At 43.5% G+C, this 23,415-nt stretch overlaps 3 protein-coding genes across 6 annotated transcripts; 1 reads left to right on the top strand and 2 right to left on the bottom strand.

Moving 5' to 3' along the window:
- Window positions 1-3,519: 3,519 nt before the first annotated feature.
- Window positions 3,520-7,733, bottom strand: arl3l1 (ADP ribosylation factor like GTPase 3, like 1). The gene is made up of 6 exons (XM_041944209.1): window positions 7,446-7,733; window positions 6,431-6,574; window positions 5,084-5,200; window positions 4,534-4,584; window positions 4,207-4,392; window positions 3,520-3,978 (listed from the first exon to the last, which is right to left on the bottom strand). The coding sequence occupies exons 1-6, from the start codon at window positions 7,461-7,463 to the stop codon at window positions 3,931-3,933; spliced, it is 564 nt and encodes a 187-aa protein (XP_041800143.1). The 5' UTR covers window positions 7,464-7,733; the 3' UTR covers window positions 3,520-3,930.
- Window positions 7,734-8,473: 740 nt separating this feature from the next.
- Window positions 8,474-10,899, bottom strand: LOC121611921. 3 transcript variants are annotated; one of them, XM_041944650.1, is made up of 8 exons: window positions 10,814-10,899; window positions 10,511-10,568; window positions 10,355-10,420; window positions 10,136-10,180; window positions 9,875-9,907; window positions 9,506-9,763; window positions 9,170-9,268; window positions 8,474-8,611 (listed from the first exon to the last, which is right to left on the bottom strand). In XM_041944650.1, the coding sequence occupies exons 1-8, from the start codon at window positions 10,826-10,828 to the stop codon at window positions 8,529-8,531; spliced, it is 657 nt and encodes a 218-aa protein (XP_041800584.1). In that variant the 5' UTR covers window positions 10,829-10,899; the 3' UTR covers window positions 8,474-8,528. The 3 variants fall into 3 exon arrangements, with proteins under 3 accessions (XP_041800584.1, XP_041800586.1, XP_041800585.1); XM_041944652.1 differs by having other exon boundaries at window positions 10,798-10,890; XM_041944651.1 differs by having other exon boundaries at window positions 10,511-10,565; window positions 10,814-10,872.
- A 2,175-nt stretch (window positions 10,900-13,074) lies between these two features.
- On the top strand, window positions 13,075-23,082 carry rgs14b (regulator of G protein signaling 14b). 2 transcript variants are annotated; one of them, XM_041943943.1, is made up of 15 exons: window positions 13,075-13,202; window positions 15,761-15,782; window positions 15,921-16,072; window positions 16,196-16,288; window positions 17,098-17,241; window positions 17,368-17,532; window positions 17,624-17,705; window positions 17,819-17,919; window positions 18,112-18,327; window positions 18,574-18,647; window positions 18,984-19,110; window positions 19,804-19,885; window positions 20,630-20,673; window positions 21,129-21,228; window positions 21,955-23,082. In XM_041943943.1, exons 1-15 carry the CDS (start codon window positions 13,158-13,160, stop codon window positions 22,227-22,229), a joined length of 1,722 nt encoding a protein of 573 aa, XP_041799877.1. In that variant the 5' UTR covers window positions 13,075-13,157; the 3' UTR covers window positions 22,230-23,082. The 2 variants fall into 2 exon arrangements, with proteins under 2 accessions (XP_041799877.1, XP_041799876.1); XM_041943942.1 differs by having other exon boundaries at window positions 18,571-18,647.
- The last annotated feature ends 333 nt before the right edge of the window (window positions 23,083-23,415 follow it).

Here is a 23,415-nt window from a genome sequence, read left to right as displayed (position 1 = left end):
TATTATCTCTGAGGACTTGTTGTTTGTACATGGACTAGTCTGTAAGGCTTGAAATTTCTAGTGGCCTTGCGTCGTGTTATATTGCACAGCAAAATCATTAGTGCCTGTTTAGCTCAGACAATACATAAATCAGTCGCAGCTGACGTTGATAAGTTCACACTTTGATCAGCTTTAACAGCTGCCTCAGTGCTTTAAAAGCCCTATGAGCGAGCAGATGCCTCTCCAATTAGTGCCTCACACCAGTCACCTCAAAGCAATTGCCGCTAAACCTTTGCTGCTGCTGTGTGACATGTTTAAGCACCGCTGCCACGCGCTTCAGCTGGACAGAAGCTCACTCGTTTCCTCCTGTGTTTGCTCTGCCACACCTTGTAGATTTGACGTCTTGTTTCATCCCGTGTGGAAATCACCCTGGATCTCTCCCCCATCCCTCTCCCTGCTCTCCCCGTCGCCTTGCATGTCTGAATTCATCGTTCTGTATCAGTCTCGTCAAACACACGCAGCCACGGAACGCTGTAAACGCTTGTCAGCTCAGTGAAAATAAAGCAAGATGACTGCTGAGTCGAGTGTGGATCCGTTTCTTATTGTTTGTCTTGTCACTCAAAGGCGCTGGCGTTCAAACTCACATTTACATTTGCAAGCATCTTACACTTATTTATTTCTCACAGTTCTCCATGACTACAGACATGTTTTTATTGTGTCTATATGTTGCTCACATGAGTTGACTGCATGTGTGTTTGCATCTTACCCAGGAAACCTTTTGCACAGTCTTCAATTTTAGCTTCAAAATGCATCATAAATGTATTTTTTGTGATTGTGTAGCAATCAAAAATCAAACAAATGATATCAGTATTAAATTCGTATAGTGGTTAAACCAATGTCTCAAATTTCATGCTTTGTTTTACTATCTGTCAAATGGTGCTGGGTCACATCCACACATGCCACTAAAACACCAACAGTGTAATCCTAACACAAGAACATTGACAGACAGTCAAACATGAGCTATCCTGGTCCAGCGTCCCAGTCAGACAACATTCCCCACTGACTGGTTATCCGAGGAGCTGCACTTGTAGGTGGCGTCCTCACGGTCCAGGCTGCACGTGTTGGCTGTGTGTGAGTCTTTGGGCAACGAGCCGATGGAGCAGTGGAAGCAGAAGGCGTAGAAGAAGGCAAGCAGGAGCAGCAAGCAGACAACGCAAAAAATGACGACGATCAGGATGCTGTGCACTTGCATGTGCACCTCCTCCCATGGGAGCAGTGTGGTGGAGGTCAGGAGGCTGGAGGCCGCCTGGGTAGTATTGAACCCGGGTGGAGGAGTCACTGTGGGTGGCTTCATGGAGGCCAGGAGGGCGATTTCTGGCATGCTGGAAGGATGCGTGCCCTCAGTGGCTTGGGATTACTTTGTAGTAGCTTTAAAGAGGAAAACATCTTTTAGTTTGATTTGCCATTAATAAGTCACATTAATAAGAGGCAGCAGTAATTTCAATTCAAGTGAAGTTCAAGGTAATTATGCGTGATGAGAAATCAACCTGCTGGAAAGAACAGACAGGAACACAGGGTCAAAACTTCATAGGATTTTCTCAACACAACAAATTTTTGCACAAGAACAGGCCACGTTACAGAAATGATTCACGTCAGCAACATCACTTCCATATATTCAGCAGCAGCAGGCGAATATCCTTCCTCACAGGCGACCGAACACAGAAGCGGGGTCGTCAGTTCTTACCTGGGGTGTGGTTGTCGTCCAGTCTCTCGGAGCAGGACCCAGCCTTTCTTTTGATGAGCACAGCTTGGGAAAATGAAAGAAATGGAGGGCAAGAGAGGGAGGGCTGGACTGAAGAAGAGAGGTGGCTGGTGGAATAACAGGGGAGTTGCTATGGCAACCCCTACTGAGGGGCCACTAGCAGTTGAAGTGACATCATATGTGAAGTGACACCTTAAGATTAAGGAAGTGTTTACCAAACGTAGATGTGAGGTGATATTTATGAATAACAATGAAATTAGTTTGAAATACAGTATGTGCAGCACTGTTGCTACAGTACGTACACCTACATCACCTGTAGCTTATAAAAAAATCATTAATCTACAATTTACTGCTACTCCTATACAACTATACAGGAATACAAGTATCTGCCAAATGAATCCCAAGCTCTGAAAGGGCAATTAATGAAATTAGAGTGTGTCAACGTGTTTACTTATTTGTAAAGAGCAAAGCCTTCCTCATCAGCCCTGGGATGAATCAGGCTCTCTAATACTGCCACCTGTTGGTAAAAGAGCTGAACAACACACTGCAAAAAGCAAACTCAGCTCCTGCTGGTCTCTTTCATGAAGCCATTATGATCCTGTAGGACAAGTTGTAATTGGTCCCACACCCCCTGCTGTGGACTCCTACAGGACTTCATGCCTACAAAAATGTTTCGGGACTTGCAGCTAATTTTAGTTGCCATGGAGATGACTCAGTATTCATTCACTTGGTTAACACTTACAGCAAGTAAACCAGGGAGCCGTTGTTTTCCTCCAAAAGCACTCATAAATGGCAGACAGAAGAAGGAAGAGAAAAAATATTCATTTACATAATTTCATGTAGAGGAGGACACCGAACAAAGCCTGCCAGCTGATGTGATTTTAGAGTGCTTTCAGATGGTTAATTACAGCTCCAGACAATAGACACAAAAGATCCATTAGATCCAACTGCAGCTGAGTAGAGCCAAAATGGCTGAATAGAGGACTTTTAGCAAGGTTAGTCTAAAGGACAAGTATGTGAAGAAAGAGCACGGGGCTGTGGGGGCCTTCATAAGCCTGTCGTCCCTGTAGAGATGAACAAAAAGTGGGTAAAGAATGAGGAAGTCACTGATCTGAACAGTCTTTTCGGTAGATTTCAGAACAGAAGGTGAAAAAGGACTTAACCTCAAAGTTGTATGTCTGCTGGGGCACAAAGTGTTCACAGCTGGACATTCGATGTGTCATGTCAGCAGCTGCTTCTGTGAAGACGCATCCTCAAACAGAGAGAGAGAGACCGCATGCTATGTAATACTCCCAGAATTAACATACAAAACAAACACTTTGAGAAAAAGTCTCCCTGCTGCAAATTAGTCAGCCTCTCTGTGTGTAATTTCCTGCACTGTTTGTTCTGCTGTGCCTTGAAGATTTGATATCTTGTTCTGCCATGCGGGCGTATAATTGTAAACTCTCTCCTCGCTCACTCTTGCTTGTCAATTAGTCTCTCTCTCGCCGCTCAATGTAAGTGTTTGTCATCGTGTTGTGGAAATGCAGCAAGTTGACATCCGAGCAGGAGTGGATCAGCTTGTTATTGTTCCTCCTGTCACTCATGGCGGCGTTGGCATTTACAGGCACAGTCACATGTTTTCTGTCTGTCACTGACCGCTTTTAAAGCTATCATCTGATCATCAATATGTTACCGTGAGCGCGTGCATGGAGGGATTTTTTTTTATTAAATTGATGGTGCAAGATTGGAAAACAAGAAAGCAAAATAGCAGATATGACTAATCATTTTATTGTCAAAAATCTCAAAACACATACTTTACACTCACACTGAACTGGTGTCTATGTAACTGACAAACCCCAACAGCTCTACATGGCTACACAGTCAGTTTGGTTTCCTCAGAAAGCACACAAATTCACCAGACAAGGACCCTTGGGACAACAATAAACATACATTTTTTGGAATAGAACAATGACTAATTAATGCCAAATTCACTCATCTTTCTTTAAATTAGCTACATTTGCAAAATGTTCATAAAAATTACAGAATCAGTAAAAACAGAATTGTTCAGATCATTCAGATCTGCAGGGGGGGCGGGACCTGCCATGGGCGAGGTGCGCTGATGTTAAATGAAGTGAAATATGTTTTGAATTGCTTCCGTGATGCTGGTTCTCTCTTTGACTCGGGTCAGTGTTGTTTGGGACGCTGGCTCACTTTTTCTTATTCACGATGTTGTTGCAAATCCAGTTCATGCCATCCTGTTGGGGAAAAGCAAAGAAAGCTGTCTAAATGTGTTTCACAGACCAGTCCAGACGGCTTGACGACAGGAAATAGTCAAAACCACCAAATGAAGCAAGAGGTTGTCTCCATTAAAACGGATTTTCAGTACAATATTGTACAGCAGGCAGGCAGAGAGCACTTCTATGTGGTTAACTAGGTTACATCTGAGGAGAAATCAATAAATCAAAGCTGGGACTTAGTCTGACCTGAACGCCCTCCCCAGACACAGCTGAGCAGGCCTGAATCTGCCACTCACGGTCCCGGTACGTATGCAGGTTGAGTCCCTCGGCGATCTCACTGGCCGGCGATGCTGTGGCCAGATCCTGCTTATTGGCAAAGATGAGCACTGGAACGCCCTTTAGATTCTCCTCGTCGATCAGCTCGGACAGCTCCTGCACACATACCATTCGTTAAAATCACACCGAGCAATGACTTTCATATATGCTAATTTCTGCTGAACCTCAGGTGGTTTTTCTGTGCTTCTCATCAGAGTAAATTTGCATGCAGAAATAACAACTGTGCATCAAGCTCACCAGTCCCGTCTCCTCAAACCGCTTCTTGTCTGCGCTGTCAATAACATAAATCTGAAAGCACAAATGTGAAAGAATGACATTTGCTGAAAAACAAACTCAGAAAATCCATAGATAAAAAGCTTTGTTTTGGGCCTCTTCGTTTTGCTGTCTGCATGTAGAAAACCTGAAGATGTCAGTGAGTCTCTTGTAGTCCTCAGCTGCTCCTGGACTGTACAGCAGCCAGAAAGTCAGCAGTAATTGAAGGTAGATGATACAGCTGTCAACCTTTTAAAAAGTGTTCCTTCATCGAGATACAATTACAGTGCTTAATGTATGTATGTGCTGTCCTGTCCTGAGTACAAGCATTGTGTATTATCACTTTTTGCTGTAAGTGTATGACAACTCATTTATTTTATTATCCTTAAATGTCACTGCTTTTTATTGCGCTGCATGCTTTTTGTGGTGTATTTTCAGCAAGGGCCGCTAGCAGCCACTTCCAACTCGAGAATAAAGCAAATGGCATGATTTCAATTGAATTGATTTCTAATTAAGTTTTGATTTAAGTTCTCACCAACAGGTCTGTGTTTTCCAGGTACTTTTTCCAGAAGGGCCTGATCTTCCTCTGGCCTCCAATGTCCCAGACGTTGAGTTTCATGCCATGGGAGGCAACGCTCTTTATGTTGAAGCCCTGAAATGAAACACATAGCTGGATTTCTGCACATCCTCCAAATGAGCACAGCTCCAGCACCTGGAAAGCCTCGCAAATGGTTATGAAGCAATTCATTAAGCGGCAGTGCACTACGGCACAGGCATGTGTTAAATTAATCACTGTTTGGCTTCTCTGTATTGTAACCTTGTTAGCTATCAGCAGGAGTCCAACGTGTGCTGTTGGTGTTTATAAGGAAATGGTCACTGTGCTAATCCACAGACGTTTTTCATAACGCAGCTCCTTTTGGTTTCAGTCGGCGAGGTTGTATAACGACTTTATCCTGAGGGTCAGTCGAGGAGCAAATCTGAGGATAAGACTGGAAGGATCAAGTGCAGTGTATGTGTTTATGTGTCAAGTCTGATTTAGCTTTGTGGTGATTATTGCTATGGCGCTCTGGACCGCATCCTCTCTGCCCGGTGTCTGATGAGCCGCCACACTCGTCCTGGACCCGGCAGTACATCCGCTCTATGCCTCTATGTCTTGTGAGAGTGATGCACCGGTATGAGATAATCATATTAGAGGTTAGATAATCGCACTGAAGGAGGGTGATAAAATAACATTAGGATCTTCTAAGAAAATGTGTTGAGAGCATCCAAATCAGGAGATCTCCTGCTGAAAGGATGTTTCACATACAGCGTAACGGGATGATCCTAAAATCACTATTTCACCAACTCAGCATGTGTACTATAAGACCCCTCGTTTAATTTCGCAGCGTGTCGGAAAAGCAAAGGTCATGTGAATCCCATTACTCTGAGCGAGAACGTGCACTGGTCCAGCTGGTCTCACAAGATTAGATGCAATCCCCCTGCCTCTTATGATGCTGGGTTACAGTGCCATGACAATACTAAATAGCTTTTGAAAAGCCTCATTTAAACAAGAGGAATCCATCGTTGTGAAAAGTGACACCAGTTTTTGCAAAAGGATTAAGTGGCAGCAGACTCATTGCACGGGTCTTTAAAGAGTGGCAACTTGTTGGCTTCGAAAATATTGATGCAATATTGATGGCAGATGCAGCCTGTTAATAGAAAACACCCTTAACGATAAACATCACATAATGGTGTTATAAAGCTGCCCAGATGAATTAAAGTGAAGGACACACAAACATCATCTGGTCAAGCTGGTCAGTCAGACTTTCTTTCCTGATGACGCTGTTCAGTAACTGCCATTAAGGTCATGCTGTGTGTGTGTGTGTGAGTTTTAACATATCACCTGTGTTGGCGTGATGGTGTTCACATCCTCAGAGGCGAGGCTCTTCAGCAGGGTGGTCTTGCCGGCGTTGTCCAACCCCAGAAGCACTATCCTGACCTCCTGCTCTGTGGATCCCTTCAGTTTCTCAATGACAGAGAGTAAGCCCTGCGTGGAGGGTGGGATGGGTGGTGGGGTGTGGAAGGACAGGGGCATTCACAACATCCTCAGTTATTTGTAGAATATACTTTTCTGTGGAAGTCCACCTGTATCATGTCGGGTCATTCATTGGATGTTTCAATCTTAAAACCATCTTATAAAACCAGAACATGACTGTGAGAAAAGATCTTTCCTTTGATCGGGGGTGCAGTGTTTCTTTGGTATACTGAGATAATATCCAGAGGCTAAAAACAAACAGTTTAGAGATGCTTTACACCTGAAAGCTGATCCCACTGACCTCTTTCTGATTTGAGGTCAAAGCTCCCCTCGCATACAGCACTGCTGAGCACACACGGCCGCTCCTCTTGCTCCACCCACCCGCCAATCTCCTGCCCTCCATCTCTGGAGCTACCACAGACATCCCACCCCCATTCTGTAAGAATTAATCTGTTGCTTCATTTAGAAAAGCACCGTTGTTGATTAGAGCTCCATTCATATAATGGCGCGCTGTTTAATGTGATTAGCCTGAAGCAAGGTTGCACAACCTGCAGACTGCCACACTGCTGACAAAACTCCAGCTTTTAATGTTTGATTCGCAGTGATAAGTACTGCAGTGTGTGTGTGATTAACTCTACATCAAAGGCTGGTGGAGGTTCCATTTAGATGAGCTATAATCATCATGTCAACACTGTTTGACAAGCTGAGCAATTTGGAATACCCAACCATCACAGCAGAGAGCTGCATCAAAACAGAAATACTGTAAAACACATACTGATACACACTTCTGGAGTCAAAACCACCTGTAGTGGTTCTTTGTACCAAATACAGAAGGTTCACGTTTGGTTTTATAAGTCTTGTTCCTCCAGATCAGGTCACTTACCTTTTGAGCTTCTCCCATGGTGGCGTGTTTCCTGTGGCTTGGCTGGAGGGCTGCAGCTACATTCTCCAGTGAAGCTCACACAGGTGTGTTAGCTCTCCAGGTCGCTCAGGTCAGCTGTCCAGAAACGGCGGCAGCAGCAGCAGCCTCTCGTCTTCTCCCGTGTTCCTCCTCGGCAAACCTGGGTGGGTTAAGTGCTACGTGTGTATGTGATAGTAATGTCTACCTGGGCGTCAATTGCTCCTCGCTGTCGCTGTGGAGTTAGCAAGCAGGAAGAGGGGGAGGGTGGATGGGACTGGGATTAGGAGGCCAGAATTAGCCCTAGTCATCCATGCAAAGGCCACCCCATCCGCCCTCCCCCTTCCTCTGTCCATCCCTCCATCTCCACTTTGCAGTGGCTTTACCTGGATTATCCCTTAGCCACCTGCTACAGGAGGAAACACAGTCCTTCCTGACACAGTCACACACAAAAATAGAAAAAAGTTCATATCTTTTGCCATATGACCGAGGGGGGGAAAAGGCTGTTATTGCAGAAAAACAGACACTCTGAGCAGTGTGTGGCCGGGCAGTATGCTCAGAGTTTAACACACAAACTTGAAGGGATTATATCATGTTATTGAAGCAGGGAACTTATCATTTCTGTGTTCATAAATCAACTCTCAAATCCCACATCCATCCCTCTGTTGGAGAGGAGCGGACAGCATTAACATCCCTTATATCCATTACATGCCAGCCGCTATAAAGCTGCTCTGCGTGGGTCGTCTGTCATGTGCCTTCCTGTGAGTGGAGCATTCAGTGGGATTAGTTTGAGCACGCCTGTCCTGTGTCTGGATTAAAACATTTCTAGGCTCTTTTCCTCAACTGAACAGGCTTTCTGGTCAGTGGGAGTGGTTAACATGAATGCTGCACTAAAGAATGCATTGGCCCTGGTCTGGAAACAGCTATACATAAGCTTGTAACCTCACCCGATCACACACACTTAGCCTCAAAGGCAGAGATTACAGAGGTTTTATTTCTATATCAAATAATACAACAGCAAATTACGAAACAATATTCATTATTTTTGAATGTGATGGTGTTTTGTATTTAGGACTCTCTTGGTGTGAATGGAGCTGGGCCGCCACGCTGCTCAGCCTGTTCCCTCTGCTTCATCCTCTCTCTGTGTTTAGCTGCAGAGAGAGACAGAGAGGGGAGGGGAGGGGTCACACCTGATGTCCACAGAGAGGAGTGAAATCTGTCACTCTAAGCTTAGCAGTATGCAAAAATGAAGGGAGCACTTTGACATTTTGAGGAATGGTTATTTGGTTTCTTATAGAGAGCTAGCTGAGAAGATCAACGCCATTCTTATATGGTAATGTGTTGCTGGAGTCAGCAGCAGTTAGCTTAGCTTAGCAAAGAGAATGGAAACCCTCTGTTTCATTGTGCTAAGATAAGATAACTGGCTGCCGGCTGTAGAATTACATTTAAGAGATAGATTTGAGAGTGTTATCCAGCCTCTCATGTAACTCTTTGTAAGAAAGCCAAATAAGCATATTTCCCACAATGCTGAGTATTTGAAATATACTATTTGTAACACCATGGAGTAGTTACAGTATATCTATCATCATTTGCATTCAAGAAGATGTATTTGGGAAGTATTATATCCTTTACTTAATCCTTGTTCTTTCTCTACTCTATTAGGCCCATTTGTTCTTTCATACCACAGATAACCTAAACCAAGCTCTTACCGTTGTCTCTTTTCAGCTTGAACTTCATAGCCAGGCCCATAATCACAACCAGGACCAAAGCAGAAACACCACAGATCACCAGGAGTACCATACTTTGGTCTGGATGAGGACACAGTCACAACAGTAGAAACAGACAGACAGTGAAGACACATGCCATCATGGGTCAGAGCCGTGCGTTTCATTAGTCACATCTGCAAAGCCATTCAATATATCTGCTTTCAATTTCATTCAGTTGCAAAATGCATTATTTTCAAGGCTCTGGTTAATGACTTGCACAATCTATATTCCAAAGGCAAAGGTAATCTGTGTGAAATGCACAGGGTCATGTCTACTTACTGCTTACACTGACATCGTGTGGCAAAGACTTGTAAATGCCACATGAGCAATTCACAGAGCAGGTGTACGGCCCTGCCTTATGTGAAAGCACTTTGTTGAGAACCAGCTCGCTTTCATTTTGGCCTTGCAGGGTTTCCTGCCCCTTCATCCACCAAAACGTCAAAAATGTCAGATTTGGAAGGTTATGGACACATGTTAGAATGATGTCATCACCTTCCTTTACATTGGATCCAGTAGTGTTGATAGAAACCTGGAAGTCTGACGGGCAGAGTAAATACACACAGGGAAGCAACAGTGATAGTTTTAGGTAGACAGTTTACACTTTTTGAGTTTCAGAGCTCTGACACAGATATGGACGTTACAGGTTACCTTTGTAGCAGTTTGATGGGATATCTGGAGGTACTAGAGAGAATAGTAAATATGGGAAGGAATGACTATAGTCAGCATTTAATATACAACAGTGCATGTGTGACAACCCAGGTATTCATAAGGTTCATTTTAAGATAAAAATATAATATAATAATATGTCCACACCACACAGCCAATTACTGTTGGTCATGTACCATACAGTATGTAAAATTCATGGGATTTATCTACAAGTAAACAAATGAAATGAAAGATGGCACTAACCACTGATGCACTGCGCTGTACTGTTTGGACAGAGTGGACAAGAATCTACAGGGAAAACAGAGATGGAGGGAACAGCATTAAGAGCACATTTCCTTTGCATCTCACCTCGCAATTATTTAATGGGCAACAATGTTCAGGTACATTAACTGCTTCATAACATTTCTACATGTAGTCTATAAAAAGAGAGGTTTCGGTTGATTTTTACTTTTCTTTTTTTACCTGCTGGTGTTTGTCCGGTGACGTTACATCTCAGACACACAGTGGGAACACAGACAGAGCTGACAGCTAACAATAAAGAATAAAAAAAAAACTTAAATAACATGTGGAGCCAAACAGGCGTACACAATAAGTGTAAAATTCAAAGTGGCTCCTTACCTATGAGGAAGTGACCGAGCAAAACATATCGAGATATCTCTCTCATAACTATTCTCTGCTGGAAAAGATATTATTTAAAATTATTAAAATACTTATGCTTTAAAATGTTTAACAGTTGAATAAAAGTAATCATCAATATATGTCAGAATCTTTAAGAATAAAAGCTACCAACATTTAAACATATTTAATGGAAATGTCATAAAATCTCTTAGCACCAACACATAACATTTTGTACAAAAGTTATTAAATGTAATTAAAAGGCTAAAAAATAACATTATAATGCTCACATGTTTTCCTTTTTACCTGTGCTGGTGTCATTCCTTCACGCACAGAGCTGAATGATGATCAGCTCTTCTTTGCCTAACCTACGGGTGTTTGCATCAGCAAAGGCACAGCAGAATGATTATAAACACTGATACCAATGCAAATAATATCATTCCTGGAACTTCATAGCACAAACAATAACACAGTTTGTATGGTCTGTAGGCGGGAGTAAGGCTGTTGCAGCTCATTTTTACGTTGTTGAGTAACATTTAGGCTAAAATGATGGGATTTTTTGGTCTACACACAGATGGAAAAAAGAACAGAGACAGACACAGGATTAAAATGACAGTGACAAAGAGACTGAAGTCCGCTGATCTCATTTCCCTTATTTGATATAGTCTGTTATGAGCAAAGGTTTACTTATGCAAATTATCCACTGCCATTGCACACACAATATAATGTGACACTTTGCTAAGAATGTTTGGGATTATGGCAAAATTGACTGAATCTGAACAACTGTAGCTTGGAAATACATTATTATCTTTCACTGAAGCCATCTTCTAAGGTTCTTCCAAACATCCAGTAGAGAGTGCTGCTGATCATCTTTTATCTCAACATTTATCCCATTCAGGGTCGTATAGGGAACTGGAGCCTATCCCAGTATGCACGGGTAATGAGGTGGGGTGCACATTGGGCAGATTGCAAAACACAAACACTATCACACTCTCAACAACCAAAAGGCGGTTTAGAGTTGTATTTAACCAAACCTGCATGTGTTTGAACTGTGAGCACCAAAGAAGAACAAAACACACACAGACACAAGGTGATCATGCGAACACACAGAAATAACCAAACTGCTCTTCGAATTCAAATAAGATAAACTTTATTAATCCCGAGCTGGGGAAATTCTGTGTACAGGCAGCATCAATAGAAATAGCATGCGTTTGCTCCTGTTCTACATATGATAAAGGTTAGTATGCTAACATTCTACAAGTGATGCTAACGTTTTGCCTATGAAGCTAAACGTTAGCATGCTAACAATCTACACATGTTAAATGTTATCATGCTAACGTTCAACAAGTGATGCTATACGTTAGCACGCTAACATTCTACATACAAGGCTATACTTTCTGGACCAGAATGTCATCATGCTAGCGTTCTGAACTCTTAAAAGCTCAAAATTACATTGCCATTATGTACAAAGAGCCTTAATTATGCGGAATATGTTGTTCTGATCAAAACCACTTTGTAAACTGGTTCACACATATCAGCTAACTGGCTATATTTTAAGGGATAAATAGGAACGATATAAAGGTGCACCGTTAATTACAGCGCCGGGCTTCACCTGTGTCCGCAGTTTGTGCGCATGTCAGAACTCATCAAATCGGTAAAGATCAGCTGTAAATTAACTCTGATCGGTAACTTTTCGCTTTGCTAGATAGTGGCGTCTCTCTCGTTTGTATGCCTGAAGATGGTCGCTTTCAGAGGACTTTATCACAAGTTCTCCCACCTAGCAAAAGTTGCAGCACAAAAGCAGTTCAGGAAATATAACAAATGGTGCACCATAACCACTGGCATCATGGCGCACAAAAAGGTATGACCATACATTTCACGCACGAGCTAATTAGAGAGCGTTTGGCAGTGCAGAAAGGATAGTGTGCATACACTTTCATCTGCATTCATTCAATGGCTATAGTTGCAGAATAATACTCATATATTGTACTCTAAACAATGTGATGGAGATTATTTCTGAGGTTTCATTTTTGTTTTACAAGAGAAGCATATAATTGTTTGAGAGACATCACTCCTCCATCCTGTAGATGTTTAGTGATTTGTTCTGGTTTTCATGAAACTACTGTATGGCAGGATGACCTTAACTTAACATAAGGGAATGTGTGGAGGAGGCGTATTTTCTGATTTAACTGCCTGAATCTTAATGGCTTCCCAGTGAAAGAAAAGTGTGACGCACAATGCCAAACTCTGGACTCCCTCTGAGAGGCAGCACTGTAGCTGCAAATTGCCATTTAGATTGTATAATGGTTGTAGGCTGTGTCTAGAAACACATGCAGTGACTACATCAAAAGCACAATGAGTGCATTTGACTGGCCTGTGTTCCCACATCATAGTGTTTCTCAAGATGTAGGTTGAGAACAGTTTGATCATAGTAACCATACTTCCTCTTTTGTGGCTTGTTGCTATGGTAAGACTTCCCTTCCAGGCAGGAAGTGACAGGAAGACCTAAGTGATGAGTTCATGTGTGTGTGTGTGTGTGTGAAGAGTGTGCAGAGTGTGCATCATGTTTGGGTGGAGCACTTTACTGTGTCCCCTGACAGTGTGCACATCGAATTAAGACTTCAGCTTGTAGTCTGGTGTCTGGGCCACCATGGCGAAGAACTGCAATGCTTTAGGGATTCCTGTGGGCCACATGGTGAGTTGGTCAGGTTTGGTTGTGCAGCCGCCCTTTGGATCCAGTAGTTTGTTTATGCAAATGTACGTGTATTTAAGAGGATTACGTTGGAGTCCGGTGTGTTGTGTGGTGAATAGCTTTTTAGGTTGTGTGCTTGTATTTATTTGGTAAACAGGAATGTCTTTTTTTATATTTCGGACCACACTTTCAGTCTGCTTTTTAAACCGTGCTCACACAGGTCAGAGTACACGGCGCATGGTAGAGCAGTGTCTTGTGTTGGCTTGTGTCGTCTGTGCTGACTCCTCGGCATTGCCAGGACCAATCAGGCTGTGTGGCTACAGTTGGTAGCTACTGAAAACAGACTGGGCCCGCTTGAGTCAGAAGCGGAAACCAAGCCATGCCTGTTTGCCAATCTGTCATGTGTAGGCTGAGTTGGCTTTGGTGTAGTCAGCGCGAGACCATTACGTTTCTTGAATTGGCTCTGCTGTGAAAGGTGTGAAAGTGTATATGGAGATGTGTTTGACAGAGGCAGAGAGGACCTGGCTCTTGCTGCGGTTAAAAAAAAAGGTGCCCTGTGTGCTTTGTATTTTTTGTAATTGGAAATGTTCCTATAATTGATGCTGCATCCGTCTCTTGTTGCACATGTTTGAATATCTTTTCTCATCTTGAAAAGGTTTGCCGAAAATCCTAATCTCAGATATTCCCTGTAGTGGTGTATGAGAATGAAAGGTGTGCAAGCAAGATGGCAATCATTTGCTTTCATTGCTGCTCGTGGAAAACTGAGTGAACCGTGTGTTTTGGCTTCTCCAGGCAAGTGTATTTGTAGGCACCGGCACTCGTCTGTGGAGCCAGAGTATGAGCAGTTGAGCAAAATGTTGAAGAGGTGGAGCCACAGTGGAGCTCACACCTGCAGATACAACCAGCCCTTATCAACCTTATATGGGCAGAGTTTATCAGTTGCCAAGAGCTGTCATCTTTGAGCTGCTGAGAACAAGAACAAGAATTCTTTGCACACTCGTGCAGTCTATCTTCTCACTGGCAGTTGATTCAAGCTGCTTCAGCGTGGATGCAGTGCTCTTGTGTTAAAGAAATGTTTTTGGCCATGTGTTTCTACGCAGGAGATGTTCCTTGGCCTCATGGTTAATACTGCTTTAGCTGACATTATGATGTGATACACTGTGGGTTATTCCAACATACGCTACATAAGCTCTGAGAAATCCTAGACTAAAGTTAACCCAAAGACTTAATTCACTCTTTAATACATTTCACAAAATCAGCTAAAATGATCATGAAAATTGAAGTCTGGTTTCTAAAAGCAAGAAAGTGTATGTGTAGGAAGACCAAGTTTGGATGTCAAGTGCAGACCAATTCATAGACAAGATATGAAGAGTGAAGCCGAAAATAAGAGCAAAGTGTAAAAGCAAAAACAACAGCCACAAACCACAAACTAGCAGAAATGATTAAAGTTAAAGCTAAGATATTATCATTTTTTTTTAGAATGAAGAACATCTAGACTTCTTAGATCTGTCTAGAACTCAAATTATGTCTCTTGGTAGGTGCCACAGTATTCTCCATTCAGGGGAAATAAACCCTTCAGATCACTCCTTGTCCACTTTCATTTACTGTTCATTATCAGTTTAATGTACGTCTGGAGTTTAAGCTCGCATTTACCCAAATGGCATTGAAGGTGTGAGTGACTGTTAACGGTGACAATGTTACTTACGCGTTTATTTTTATAAGCTTCACAATAAGTGTGCACCATGGGCAGGCTGCTACTCACAGGTCTATAAACAAACGCATGCTCTCATTCACACCTCTGGATAAATTTAAAGCTGGAGGCCGCATATTCTTGGACAGACAGATTAAATCTGACCACTGATCAGCACCAAAATAATCTTTTAATAATACTGGATTCTTGAGGGCGAGCTTTTCTGTGTGGGTGTCATACTTGAAACTTAACATCCAGTCAATCTGCTGTTCCTCTTTTGTGAAATACCTCCCCGGGGGTTTCTGATCAATATCAAGGCACCTTGATCTTCAAATAACGCTCAAACGTGGTTGTCGGCACAAGTTTGCGTGCACCCTGTTTGCAGAATTCATTCACAGCACTCGCAACTGTGTAGGTGCATGAATTCAAACCCAACTTTTTCAGGATGTGAATTTTGTGAGCTCTGAAAGCTGAATGAGAGCCATTGTCATCAGTGTCACAACCACTTCCTGTCAAGACAGCGTTGCACTACATTGTCACGGAGGAAAAAAACAAAAAGCAAAACACATGCAGCTGGTGTTCACATTTCACTTCCTAAATACATCCCTATGTGCTTTTGAATCTACATGTGTAACTTCTGTATTAGTACTATTTCGAGGACACTGTGCTGTGAACGTTATAAAGCTGTTCCTGGAATATTTATCCAAACATTTTTGTCATCAGAGTGACTTTTTGTTCTGTGGTTAGTTTTGATTGCCACATGTTAGACAACAGGTAGAAATTGAGGTGCATTCCATCTCATCAGGTGTTTTTTTTTCTTTTTTTTGTGTGTGTTTTTGAATACCTTCTATCTCCCTCTCTTTATTCACAGAGCCAGGCGGTGTCAGACGGAGGTGAGCATGAACAACCAGCGTTTCTACACACTGAAACATGCCTGTGCACGACGGGAGGAAATATCTGATTCAGTCTCACTCTCTGTCATGCTTCTCTGTGCTGATAAATGGGTGTGTTTGTCTCTGGATGTGCTCTAGAGTTGAACATGACTGCACGGGGCTGTGGAGGCAGCAGCTCCAGCCTTCCGGGGACTCCGGGCGGAGAGGTCGGCCCGGCCAACAGCGTGCTGAGCTGGGCTGTCTCCTTTGAGAAGCTGTTGGAGGACCCCTGTGGAGTCCACTGCTTCACGGTGAGACACACTCGACACACACGGTGTGGCGGTTTGAATGATTCAAGTGTTGACGTCTCCCTATGACCTCTCATGAGGTGTGCCATATTTGTTCATACGCGGCTTGTGTGTCTTCCTCCACAGTCCTTCTTGAGGTCTGAGGTGAGTGCGGAGAACATTTTATTCTGGCAGGCTTGTGAAAAGTTCAGGAAGATCCCAGCCACCTCCTTGGATGAGGTATTGTGCCTCTTCACGTGGTGAATCATTTGACCTGTCACCTATTCATCATGCTGTTATGTGCTTTACTCCGCATGAGCTCTTCATTGTAATTTTCCTAGAGCTTATTTAATGTCTCCCATGAGGACAACTTAATTTCTATGTAACTACAGTTGTGTCCATGTGGCAGTCTCTAGCTGAGGTTTTTGTTTTGCTTTGACATTGCTTGTATCATGTTAGGATATTTTGGTATTTAGTGAACAGGCCTTAACTAATGAAGTTGAGTAAAATATGATAAATTGTTGACCTTCGTGACAGATGTATTTTTTTCAACGATCCTTTTTGACATATTTGATTCTTTTTATACATCCTTTAAATAAAAGTGGCCAGCTGGGAAGCTTTAAAAGCTGTAATCAGCTTTTAATCTCTCTTCTCCCAGGCTGAAATATTGTCCAGACAGAAATATTGTTCAAATTAAATTCTGTCGGTAAAGGCAGGGTTGTTGACTGTCCATGAATCGGCCGAGTTTCTGCGGTTGCTCAGCTCCCTGGTAAATGAATTGCCTTTTAGTGACTTATTGATTGTATGACTTTTAGCGTGGGTCCTTGGAGAGGCTTGATTTGGTCCTTGGTACACTTAACGTGGACAGACACCATGCCAGTGTATAGATATGCATATACACACACGCAGGGGCGTCTTTGATGGGTGCTGACAGCCACATATTTTGCTGAGTCCTAGTAGTAGTATGAAAGTCAAAGGGAGACATTGGGGTTTCTATGTGTTCTTTTTAAAAAGAGGTGGTCAGTCTGATGGAGCTGTTGTGTTTCCAGCTGAAAGCAGCAGCTCGCTCCATCTATGACACCTACCTGTCTGAGAGCGCTCCCTACTCCGTCAACATCGACGACACAGCCAAGACAGAGGAGAAGGATCTGGAACAGCCCACACGCGACATGTTCAACAAGGCTCAAACACAGGTGTCTGTGTGTGTCTGTGTGTGTCTGTGTGTATGTGCGCGTCCACTCTCCTAGTTTAGCCAAATAATACAGTGAAACATTGTTGGTGCGTTGGCTGACTGTGCACTGGTCCCTGCTGTGTGTCAGATATTTAAACTGATGAAGATGGACAGCTACAGGCGCTTTGTGCGCTCTCCTCTCTACCAGAGCTGCACCTTGGCAAGCGTAGAAGGCAAACCTCTACCTCAGCAAGTCCGGATGGGATCCTGGGAGGACGTGGCCACCAGAAGCACCTCCTTAAGTGACAAGAAGGTAGCGTGACGAGAATGGGAAGGGAGAACGTGGAGTGATTCTTGTTTTAATTTTGCTGTCATGGTGTGTCTTTCATCCCTGTTTGGCACAGAACAAGACGTCAGACTCTAACAGCTTGCCAGGTGCCAAGAGTGCCTCCGAGAAGCAGCGTCAGAAAAGAGGATCCTGGGGAGGTAGTGCCTGTGAAATGGCTGACCTGGTGCTTCTAAGTTATGCTTGATGGACTTTTTCTCACAGTTTCTCCCTGGTTCTTTTCTTGGTCATTTCTTTCTATCTGCAACAATAGATGCATCCAACATCCATGGCTTAGTCACCCGAAAAGAGTTGCATACATCGGTGAAGTCAAGCAGCAGCGTTGAGCTTGGCTCCCTCTACAGGCAGATAGAGGTCAGTGCATTTGTGACATTAGGGTTTGGAGCATCAATGTTAAAGTAGGTACATATGAATGACAAAATGTTGCCTTCAAGGCCACAAATCTGAATTTAGAGGTAAAATCTGCCATAGAGTGACAAACTCCATCATCCTGAATTCTATTTTTCACACTTCAGTTCTTTCCTCTCTTCTCCACTGGTGATGTAGAATGGCAGATCGAGTCCCCGGTCTCCAGAGCAGGGTGGGGGTGGGAGTCGGCTAGGGGTGGAGGGAGGCTACTGCTGCGTCTATCTACCTGATGGCAGTGCCTCCCTGGCCCCCACACGTAATGGCCAGCCCATCAAAGACATGCTGGCCAGCTTGTGTGAGAAGAGGGGCTTCCCACTGAAAGATGTCATCATCTACCTTCACGGCAAGGACAAGGTGAGCTCTGAGCTCTGTCCACAGCGCTGTAGAAGCTGTTCAAAAGTATCTAGTGTATCACACTGCAGAGTTGTTTTGCAACAGGCAGTGTGAGAAAGATGACTAGCCTCTTCCTGTTCTAACATCCTCTCAACCTCTCACTCCTGCTTTTCATTTCTGAAACTTTGTGAAACTTGTTTTAAATTGTCCCCAGTTGAAGCTGACGTCTCTGAAAGTCACTTTCATCGCTCTCTCTCTCTTCAGCAGCCCTTATCGCTGGACCAGGACTGCTCTGTACTGAGGGATCAGCAGGTCTCTCTCGAGCTCAGGGTGACGTTTGCGTGAGTCAACTGCGCCACTTCCTTCATTTTCTTTTTCTTTTTTTTTTTTTTTTGTCTTCGTCACCCAAGCAGGCTTTCACACCCACATCCCCACTACACGCACCACTTCTCACCATGTTAGAGGGAAGTCCTTGTGTTAACACCACACGTAGAGACAAGCTGTCTGTGCAGTAGTCATTTTAGTCATCGTTTGCATTGAATATGTTATCAAATGATCAAATTTGGATTTTAATGCGGCCATACTGCTGTTCCACTGCGTTCCACACGACTCAGTTTTACTGTTTGTGCTGACGTTGTGAGGGAGGTTATTTAAATGCGTGTGTGTGTGTGTGTCAGGCTGGAGATTGCCTTCACTGGAAAGACAGTGGGGATTGTGGTGAAGTCCAGTAAGACGCTGCAGGACGCCCTCTCTGCGGTGCTTCACAAACACCATCTCAAGCAGCAAGAGGCCCTGGTCACCATGGTGAGTGTCTGTATGTATGAACGAGACCACAATACAGCCCCGCTTCCAAAAGAGTTAGGACACCGTGTAAAACATGAACAAAGCAGAATGTGATCATTTGCTAATTCTTTTGGACACACTGAAAACAGCACAAAGACAATACAATGAATGTTTACCTCATCAGCTTCATTGATTTTTTTTTTGTAAATATCTGCTTATTCTGAATTTGATGCAGCAACACATTTCAAACAAGTTGGCATAGGAGCAACTAAAGACTGGGAAAGTTGTGGAATGCTCCAAAAACACCTGTTTGGATCATTCCACAGGTAAACAGCTCTACTTCTCACTGGAGCAGCAGACGTGTCTGACATTTTTTAAATGTAATACTTACGGCCGTCCCGTTGCCACTCGCCGGCCTCTCCTGCCTGCAGCAGCCATCGCTAGGCAACAGTTTACGCGTCAGGGTGCATATTAATATTTATAAAAATCTGGAATTTTAATGCCATCACTCAAAACTGAATCTGTGACACTATATCCTCCGTGGATTAAGCAGGATTACACCGTCTTAGTAACGCAGCCATGTGTACTTTCTCTCTGTTATGCATCGTTTTTTGTGGGGTCTTGAGGCTTCATCCCCACAAACCGTGCAGCTGGTTGCGTGTCAGCATCCGTCCACCCACAGTCTCTCATGTCTGACTTCTTTGTTGGTTTTAGGTTGGGAGCGACGAGCCCGTGAACATGTCCAGCACTGTGTTCAGACTGGCCAATAAGACGCTACGGCTTGACAAAAGCAAAGGTTAATATGCTTGACCTTTTTTTTTTCTTTTTTTTTTTAAAAACCAAAACTTTTACATTAGCGTGAACCAGAGATAATCATGTGTACATTGTTTAATACTTGCTACACTGCCCCCCCCCCAAAAAAAAAGTTCTCCCCCATCCACTGTTCGTTGATGGTGTGGGTGATGCATAGTGAGGCTGTGTGTGTTCTCCTCTGTTGCCTGAACCCTGGCTGTGCTTTCTTATTCATTTCATTGTCTCTTAATGGGTCCTAGAAAGTGTTTCCGCATTTCTTGGCTCTCACTTGCTCTTAGCGGGCGGCGAAGGCAAAGTCTTTTCACTGTCCACTTTAGTGCCCTGGTTCTTCTGCATCACTGTCTGCGTGCTCCTTTTTCCCTCCTCTGATTTCTCTGTGTGTGTGTGTCTCACTCTCTTCTGTCTTTTCTGTGAGGTTGAAATGTCTGAGTACATTTGGTTTGTTGAGTGCTCTGCTCACTCACCTCATTTCCCAACTGCTGAGAGACCAGAACCAACTTCACTTTGGATCAGCGCTCCCCGCCTCAGCTCCACTCACAGTCGATTCGATTAGAGTGGCTGCATCCCAGGGGGAGCAGTTTAATTCTTGTCAAGAATGTTTTATCTGGGTGATGTCAGTGTTTAACAAAACGGGCTCTGCAGTAGCATCATCATCACTGACGACTTTTTGTACTGGGGGTGGGAGCACGGTTAGTAACTGATCAGTGTCCTTTTTTGGTTTGAGCAGGAAGAGATGTTTCCAGAGCCAGTGGTCCAGCTGCAGCCACACAGGTGAGGCGGTGTCAACAGACTGCTTGACATCAAACAAACTTCTTGTTGCCATCATCAAGAAACTTCCTACTGACTGATACTTTGTTCTGAAATTATTAATATGGAATAGTAACTTAAAATGAAAGAATGTTGATAGGAAAAGATGCTCAGATCCTCTTGGTTGTTATTTTCTAAATAATATAATAAAGATGAGGATTTAAAGGCCACTGCTACGCATAACAGAGGGAGTGATTTTGGACTCAGCCTTCTTATGTACACTTTTTTCACACTAAGAATGAATAAAATGGCTGGCAGTAAATATAGTGCTCGAAAGGGTATACAGGGATTAGCCTGAGTCCTCTGGACACTACCAAAACTCATTGTGAGTAAGCATCAGTATTTATCTCTGTTGAAAAGTTGAATCCCTTCATGCTTCACCGTGAAACGTACATCGCTGGAATCTATTTTGGTCCCAGGCAGGAGCAGGGGGTGCAGGTGGTCTGGAGACCAGAGCATCGCTGCAGACGGACAGAACCAAGACTCAGCCCAGGCCCAGTAAGAACCGCGACATGGACGGTAGGACACCTCAGCAGTATCTAACAGGGCTGGGCCATGTGGCAGTATAGACCGTGAGAGGATTTTCTCAGACATTTGGCAGCCATCAGGTTTTTCCGTATCATTTATAACAAGGAAGCAACGGCATCTCTGTAGCTGCCTTTCTGAGGTTCATTCTTGACCTTGGAAGCAAAAAAACAATCTAAAGACAAGGTCCAACACAGGGAAGCAGTTCCTTTCTCAGCTGTGGACAGGAGTCTCAGCACAGGGTGCATTTGGATGCTGTTTTGGAGCTTTCAGTCATATCACACGATCTCTCTCAGCAGATGAAATGACAAAAAAAGATTTTAAAATTCCGTGACGACTCCATCTGCTGAGGAAGATTGGGCGATACAATCAAAAGCTCCAGCAAAGCTACTGAATGGACCCTGGGGTGAGATTGTTTTATCAGCTACTGCATCGTATTGTATTGCGACACACTGATATTGCAATATAATATTGTATATACCATGATCAAACATTTTATTCATGGAACCAAACCCTAGTATCCAAGCCAGGCCATGTTTGAAGAGCACTGTACTATTAAATGACTGAAAACGTGTATATACAGTTACATATAAGAATATAGTTGAGTCTGTGTTGCCTGACTGTCATAAAATGTAAATACAGTAGGCTGGTTAAAAATAGTGCAGTTATTTATTCATCGAAGCAAATGGCAGAATTAGCATGATGTTCCGTGTGTGTCAGGGTTTCTGGACATGCTGACGAGGGCTCAGTGCTGCAGGGTTGATGACCAGCGAGGCCTGTTGACCAAAGACCAGCTGGAGGTCCCCTTGTTTCTGCAGCTGTCCTCGGATCAGGGACAGGACGCCGAGCCAGACCAGGCCAGCGCAGCCAGCGCCCCCACTGCAGACTCCAAAGAAGACAAGACGCCATCAACTCCAAGTTCAGCTGGAGCAGCGGAGGAAACCCCAGACTCCGCTCAGTCTCAACCCAAAGACTTGAGGGAAACGATGGTTTGAGAGACACGTGTGTGTGTGTGCCTGTGTGTGTGTGAGTGTGGGTTCGCAGACCCAATCAAAAACTACAACAATTATCTTGCAGCATCATGTTGACCAATCGTGTCAAACCACAGAATCTCATTTTTAGTGAAAAATGGTCAAGCACTTTTTATAATTGTTTACAAATAAGCTCTGAGACTGCAGTGTGCTACCATCTCTGCTCTGGATAATTAGCCTCTCGAGGTGATATGCAAAGAAGAAGAAAGATCATGGCCAGCGTTTAGTGTCGGTTCAAAACACTACACGTCTTAAAGAGAGAAATGTTTGCTATGAATTGTTTAATATATGGAGAAATGTTTGAAAAGAAGTTCAGCTCACCCTGGAGCCAGTGTGTTTGCTGTAGTAGTCCCTGATGTTTAACGCTGTACAGTTTGCACTTCACATTGCTTTTATTTCTCACAATCTCACTTTGCTTTCCTTTGAACTCTAAGCAAAAACGTGTTTCTTCACAGGACTGTCCAGAAGGGGGGTTTTGAAGTGTATTGCACAATTGTTTCTTTTTTCTTTATCTGAGTTAAGATTATTGAATATTTTTACTGAGATGCGTTTTTAATATTTTAAATGACTAATTTTGTGTGCTGACTTGCTATTTTCAAATGTGTGTTTGCGGTGTTTTAATGCATTTCGTTTGCTGTGATGGCACTTTGAGAAGCCCTGGTCAAGTCCTGTTTTCCTGTCACCTCAGACTACGTCTCAGGGTCCAGATCATGAATTAGTAATGCGATATTACAGCAAATGAATCAGACGATGTGATCATTAAGAATAATTCACAGGGTGTTTCCAAAGAATTAAAGTGTTTTATGTTAAACTGTGATCCTCGCTGTCTGTGTTTGTTGTTGGGGAAAGATGTCAGATGGCAGCTTTTAGTCCTCAGTGAGGAAGTTTTTGGATGAATCACTGAGGTCAGTTTCTGCTTTGACAAATGCTGCGTGATTTGGTTTGATATGAAGAGAAGCCAGACCCCACTGTCCCAGTGGACTGGCTGCATGACTCATCCAATGTAAGACGAGTCTGATCTGTGTCTGTCTGTGTAGGTGTCAATTGTAACTAGCTTTGATTGCATTATCGCGCCTTTGGTGTATCTCAGTGAAACCTCCCTCTAAAATGCCATCATGTAATGATGTCATTTCTGCACAGTGACGGTGGA

This window comes from Chelmon rostratus, chromosome 9 (assembly GCF_017976325.1).
Source record: "Chelmon rostratus isolate fCheRos1 chromosome 9, fCheRos1.pri, whole genome shotgun sequence".
Lineage (NCBI taxonomy): Eukaryota > Metazoa > Chordata > Actinopteri > Chaetodontiformes > Chaetodontidae > Chelmon > Chelmon rostratus.
The sequence above is the reverse complement of the archived record's forward strand: the minus strand, read 5'-3'. Positions and strand labels throughout refer to the sequence as shown.